Consider the following 6,680-nt stretch of genomic DNA (forward strand, 5'->3'; position numbering starts at 1 on the left):
GCTTTTACAGGTACATACTACAAGAAATATAATAAATACACTTAGAATCTTATAGAATTTTTTGGTTGAAGTGAACAGCCTAGATACAGCGTCTCCAAGAGAATAAATCATTGCTGTGTGTCATACAAGATCAGACACACATGATCTTGAAATAGTTGTGAGCTGCAAGGAGTCTTCTGATTCCATTTTGCATTCCTTACAAACACCTGCCTCTCCTTCCACAACCACACTGCTGCTGGAACAAACCATAACAGCATTAACCCCAAAAATATTTCTAATGTTAGTCATGCTCCTCTTCTCTTCCTGCCTTGGGATCATATACGCCTTGTGGTAAATACAACACCGTCACCTTTTTTATTTTTTCCTGCCTTCCCTTGACAATGAAAGGAGTGTATTGTTAGTGCGGACATGACCTGCATGTAGTTGGCTTTTTGACCTTTTCCAAATGAGGTCAAGGAGTCTGCTAACTTCCTGAGCAATTACACAGAAGTGATTAGCTGCAATACTATAACCTGAAGGAAGAACACCACCCAGGAGAACAAGAACACACAAATTCTTCTTTGTTTCATGGATTCTACACAAAAGTTTATTTGGAAATAAACGTTTAAACTTTCAGTATTTCCTGTTGACTTGTGCAATGCTTTCTCAATAAAAATGGCCGCACACTATCAGACATTTTTAATAGTGTGCAGCCATTTTTATTGAGAAAACATACTACAAGAAACATAATAAATACACTTAGAATCTTATAGAATTTTTTGGTTGACAATAAGAGTCAATAAAAACAAGAAATATGGCAGTCTCAAGCTATATTTGATAATTTCATCAGTTGAACATTATTGGGAATGCCCATCTACTGTTCATCCAGTATATATCTATATATAATTTTAAGCTTGAGTGTAACCTAGTGCGCAATGTAGCCTGTAAATATTTTATGTAAAATCTCCTAAATATAGGTTCTTCTGATGTAATGTAAAGTAACCTAAAATATTTATAAATTTATCTTGTGATCTTGCCATAGGTGTCCTTGTTTAGGCAGAACTAAACACTGTTATACTCACCTGTCCCTGTTCCGTTGCAGGGTGCCACCATCTTTTTCCTTTTTCCCGTCCTTGTTGCGAACTTCAGCCATCTTTACTGGGTCAGCATAATGTAACTCCCATGCAGTCGCACATGAGTTTATTCAGTCCCAGCAACCAACACTGAGCTGTGCATGAGTAGCTCAGCAATTTGAACAGCTGAGTGAGCGATCAGACAGGTAAGAGTGCTTTTTTGGAGAAGGGATATCGTCTGTCCCTTTCTGCAACAATACTCCTCCTGATCACAATATTTGAAAGTGGTTCTTTAGTTAGATACAGGCATACATTGCACACTGAAAGTGGCCATTGCAGCTCACAATATGCTGGCCTAGTCCACTATTGTCAGGATGAAAAAAATATATTTTAAAACCACAATACTTTAGTATTTAATACAAATTAAATGTCATTCACTTGGGGTTGTACAACTAGTAAAAATGCTAACTGAAAAGGAATCAAGGCTTCCACTTTTCACCTGCTTTTCTGGAACTATCTGTTCCCTGGCTGTCACTTTGGTTTCATGACTTCACTATTCTCATAGTCACTGACTTGGAACAAGTATGAAGATTAGGACCAATAAAGGTTTATATAATTTTGGGTCTCATTTATAAAATAGGTAAGTAAATCTGTACAATGTTCTCTGTTCCCCTGCAATGTCTTTCAAATACTTGTTTATCTTGTTTGTGAAGTCCACCTAATAGAGCTTCCTGTGATTGTGTGACAACAATGCTGCACTGCTGTTAAATTCAGAGCAGAGTTGTTGTTCTTTTATACTACAGCGGGATAAAAAAATTGCTACAGTGGAGATGCCTATTAGCATTTTCACATCTTTTTACAGCCTATAGCTATAGTTTTGCTGGCTTCTTTCTGGGTTGCCTGGCTTGCTGAAACCATCCCCCTGTGGGCTGCAGTGTCTGGGATGTGGAGTATGTGAGGGGCAAATACAGCTCTCTAGGATGGGGGGGGGGGGTGTAAAGGCCATTGCAGCTAAAGGAAGGCTTTTTTATTTTATGAATCTTGTGCTGAGATACCCATATGAGTTGGATTTAGATTTGTTTAGCCCAGTGTTTCTCAACCAGTGTTCTGTGGAACCCTTGAGTTCTTCCAGTGGTTGCTGGGGATTCCCTGAGCAATGAGAAATTTGTGCCTCTCAGGTCAGCTTAAGTGATGCTAATGATCTTTTTGGCTATCTGTAAAAGTCACATTCTTTCCACTGCTAAGTGGAAAGCAATTCTTTACAGTGGCCATCATAATAATGTACTGTGAGCTGTGGATATAGAAATTATAGATGGGGTTCCCTGAAGGCCTGAAAGTTGTTTCAAGGGTTCCTCATGTTTAAAAAGTTCTGAATGTCTTGTTTAGGCTATCATACTGAACCTTTCGTTGTACTTTAAGTTACTGAAATGGATTAGGGAATGTGGTGCACCTATTCTTGATAGGGTATACTTTATTTTTAATTAGTTCAAATTTCCATTCCTTTAGGAACTATTACGCTGACTGGACTGCTGTGGGATCATGGAGGAAAGATGGGTCCAAGATGAGATGGGTAGATTACCACAATTAGGAATGGTCCACCATGTCGGCTCCAGAAGAGGTATGCTATACTTAGGATTAGTCTAGTTCATTTGTCTTATAAATGAGTACCAACAACAGCAACCCAATGCTTTAGCAATGGAAACTACACAAAAATGGTCAATCATCTGCACCCCTAGATATCTATATAGCAATGTATATCCCCTAACTTTCTGTTATGGTAAAGATTGACACTTTTAATGTCAAAATGTTGAAGCAAAACACAATATTTTAGCACATCTTTGTCCAATTCATAAATGTAAAAACAATGTAAAGACAATACATAATTAATGTATAGCAGATAGGGTTCTTTGTATTTGAAGATGCTTTTGGTGTCCTTTGGAGTCCTGGGTATAATTCTAGACAGCCCTTCTCTATTTACCCGGGGCTGAATCCTAGATGACTCTTTACCACTTGTTTGTATGGTGATGGGTGGGAATAATGTGTATAAAAATATCAGGAGGCAAACTTTACAAAGTGTTTTCAAGGCCTATAACCGGAATTCATGGAAGAGTTGTGCTGCAGTCCAATAATCTCATTACATGAAGCAGGATGGATTGTATATTCCAGCCTGCCAGCCAAGTACTGAGAAAAGCACCTTTTCCAGTCCAATAGTGCTGTATCAGCGGACTGTACTATGACAATTACAGCATTCGGCAATTAATTTCCCTTTTTTAAGTATTAAACAATATAGTAGATGTAGGAGGGGGCAGAAAGGTTGTGTCTCATGGGTCCCTTGCTAGTACTCAGCATTTCTTATTGTCACCATCAGCAAAAACATAAATAAATCATTTAAACACATTAAACACATTTTATATTCAAATAGACCTGCTGACTATATGAACAACAAAACTAATACTAGAGATTAAAAATGAGCAAAAATGTACTAGGCTTGGTGCTTTTTTTTTTGCAGGTAATTCATGCAAAAAGCAAGAATTACCCTCCCCACTAAAAACATGAAAAAACAAAAAGCATGGAAAAAGATGTAAACCTGCATGTGTACAGTAGGCCACCCTAACAAAGATAAAAAATGAATGCAATCCATTCACATGCAAGGAAATAATAAAGAAAAACAAGATTTATCCCCTTGCTAGGGGAGTATTTACTTTGCTATGTGAGCAGCCCATAATTATTTAGTAATTCAACAGTTGTATTTTTGGACAAACCAGCATCTTCTGGGTTCCCAAGATGTGCGAGAACCTTTTGGGAGATCAATTGCATCCTCTATAAATGATAACTACAGACCAAACTATTTTTTCAAATTCTCTGACAGGTCTGTGTTAAGCAGTATTAGATGCTGACAGCTACGTTTTCTACGCTGGTATCATTTAGCTCATCTCTGCTCTTAAAGTGAATGAACAGTTTAACCAGAAGCAGACATATGGAGGTGAAAAATGTGCTGCAGGAGGGCCCTGGACCCACAGGTACCCCGAGTCAGTTTGGCCCGAGTAATTTCTGCACAGGAGTCTACTGTTGACTTTGCCAGCCACTGAGTATAAATAAAGGTTAACATACAGCTATATAAACTGTCTTGTTTTGATTGATAAATAAAGAATATTAGATGGGTTTAATTGCCCCTGGGTAAAGTACTGTTCCAGGCTTCTTTTAATGCTAACCATATGAAATAAAGATCTGCATTCAGGAAAGAACAGACTGACGGACCTGAAGACGGTCAGAAGATATTGTGACCAAGTGCTTAAGACTTTACACACATAGACACCCCCAAGAGGATGTTAGAACAACCATGGAAGTATTTTATACCCCTTCTGTAACTTTTTATTCATCCCACTAGAAAAGTAAGTCTTTATTCAGACTGGAAGTGACAGATCAATGCAGTGGTGCATTTACCTCACACCCCTGAAATGCTTCCTTTGGTGAGACATTGTTCCTGATTTATTAAAGCTCTCCAAGGCTGGAGAGGATACACTTTCATCAGTGAAGCTGGGTGATTCATCAAACCTGGAATAGATCTGATCCAGAATTGAAAACATTTGTTAGCAAATAGCAAATTACTTTGAGGAAATTCATTCCAGGTTTGCTGAATCACCTAGCTTTACTGATAAAAGTGTATCCTCTCCAGCCTAGATAGCCTCCTAGGTAGCCTCCAGCCTAAAAATTAGGCTCAATGCATGTAGCACCTCACCTATGGCAGCCTATGGAGAGTGCATGGAGACAGCAGTAAGTGGTTCAGTACTGCCAGCTGCCACCCATTGTAAAAGGTTCAAATGCTGGTTCATCTTGGAACCAGTGCAGTGGTATGGGCTAGGTGACAGCTGCAGGGATTTGCAAGGTAACGCCTGTTCCTGCCACCAGTCTGAACATAGTCTAATAGTATTCTAAAGTTAGGGCTCAAAACTTGGTTTTAAATATAATCCTAAACAGCCACAATCAATAAAAATCAATTTTCAGCCCCCCTAATACTTTTTCAAACCCAGATAATACTTACTATAAAAGTAGTAGTGACATTATATCTGTGCTCCTCTTAGCTTATGCAGGGAGATCAAGAAAGGTGACAGGTCCTCCCACTACAGGCTGCCTATAGAAATAGCAGGGGGCGGATACAAGACCAGTCTCCCTGCACAAGGAAACAGGGCAGCAATGTTCAGTCTTTATTACAGCAGACTCCTGCTTATGATGGATTATTGCCCGGATCTGTAGGAAAAATACAGGAAAGCAGGATTCCAATACAAACAGATGTGCCTCTTGTATTTAGACAATATTTGTTGAGCCATCATTTCTACCTGAATACACATCCATTTGAATCAAAGTCATCAGAGCTGCCTACACAAATAGCTGTGTATATAAAAACTAGAAATAAATACATCTACACATATACAGTGCCTGGAAATAGTTTTGACAACAAACATTACACGATTGATTTGTTGTTGGTAAATTTAGCAATGCAAGTGATTGGCTCAGCTGTTTTTTCAACATTTGCTTTAAGTTATTTTCTTTCACTTGTTTCTGCTCAATTTATTACATTTTCCTCCCAGCCCTCATACAGAAAGATCAGTGTAATATTTAGGAGAATATTCGTGTTTAAATATTTTAGGATGATAAAGGAATGTTGTGTTATTGGCGGAATATTCTGGTGCAGCAGTTGCTTGGTTACCAGAAAGAAAAGAAATGGAAAGTGCAAATGTCTGTAACACTCATCTTTCCTGACAAGAAGTGTGGGCAGACAGCTCCAGAGTTAGTGCTGCACACCAGCCACACAAGAAGAATGAACATTTCAAAGTATTTTATTTTTAAAGTGACCCTGTTTAGCACTTTTCTATAATACAGCCAGTGACTCCTATCATCACTCCAGAGCTTCAAACCCCCAAGAATCTTTAGATTTTACTATTTCTGAGAGTGAATACCTTTATATCTTGACACTCACTTTAGCTCCGTCCAGTGTTTCTCAAACAGGGTTCCTCCAGAGGTTACTGGGGGTTCCTTAAACAATGACAAATTTGTTCCTCTCGGGTCAGTTACTACTGACACCAATAACCTTTTTGGGTATGTGTAAGGGTATATCACATACCAGTTGGATTTTGATTTGTTTAGACCATTGTTTCTCAAACAGGGTTCTGTGGAACTATAATGTTCCTCCAGTGGTTGCTGGGGGTTCCTTGAGCAATGAGCAGTTGGTTCCTCTTAGGTCATTTGCAGTGACAGCTATGATCATTTTGGCTGTAAGTGTGCCATTCTTCCCATTGCAATGTAGAAGACATTCCTATTGCTGACCACCATGCTAATGTATTGTGAGCTATAGATATATTCATTATAGCAGGGTTCCCTAGGAGCTGAAGGCTATTTCAAGGGTTCCCCTATGTCTTCGGCTGCCTTCGTAATTCTCTTCATTGGCTTCCATTTTTTCCCATTTTCACCTTAGAATCAAACTCTAGTTCATGTGCTCTGCCTTCAAACTCCTCCACAGTTCTTGTGCCACCTACCTATCTGATACACAAATCCCTCCACAGCTTCTGTCTCACCTACCTGATACACAAATCCCTCTACAGCTCTTATCCCACCTACCTACCTGATACA

At 38.9% G+C, this 6,680-nt stretch overlaps 1 protein-coding gene across 2 annotated transcripts in view; it reads left to right on the forward strand.

Moving 5' to 3' along the window:
• The window catches only part of AMOTL1 (angiomotin like 1), an 87,005-nt gene that overhangs the window by 9,727 nt on the left and 70,598 nt on the right, over positions 1 to 6,680 (forward strand). For both annotated transcript variants that reach the window (XM_072402719.1, XM_072402713.1), the window contains exon 2: positions 2,559 to 2,670. In XM_072402719.1, coding sequence (XP_072258820.1) covers positions 2,592 to 2,670 — 79 coding nt within the window. In that variant the 5' untranslated portion in view covers positions 2,559 to 2,591. The remainder of the gene's footprint in view (positions 1 to 2,558; positions 2,671 to 6,680) is intronic.

The sequence above is a fragment of the Pyxicephalus adspersus genome, chromosome 1 (assembly GCF_032062135.1).
Source record: "Pyxicephalus adspersus chromosome 1, UCB_Pads_2.0, whole genome shotgun sequence".
Classification (NCBI taxonomy): domain Eukaryota; kingdom Metazoa; phylum Chordata; class Amphibia; order Anura; family Pyxicephalidae; genus Pyxicephalus; species Pyxicephalus adspersus.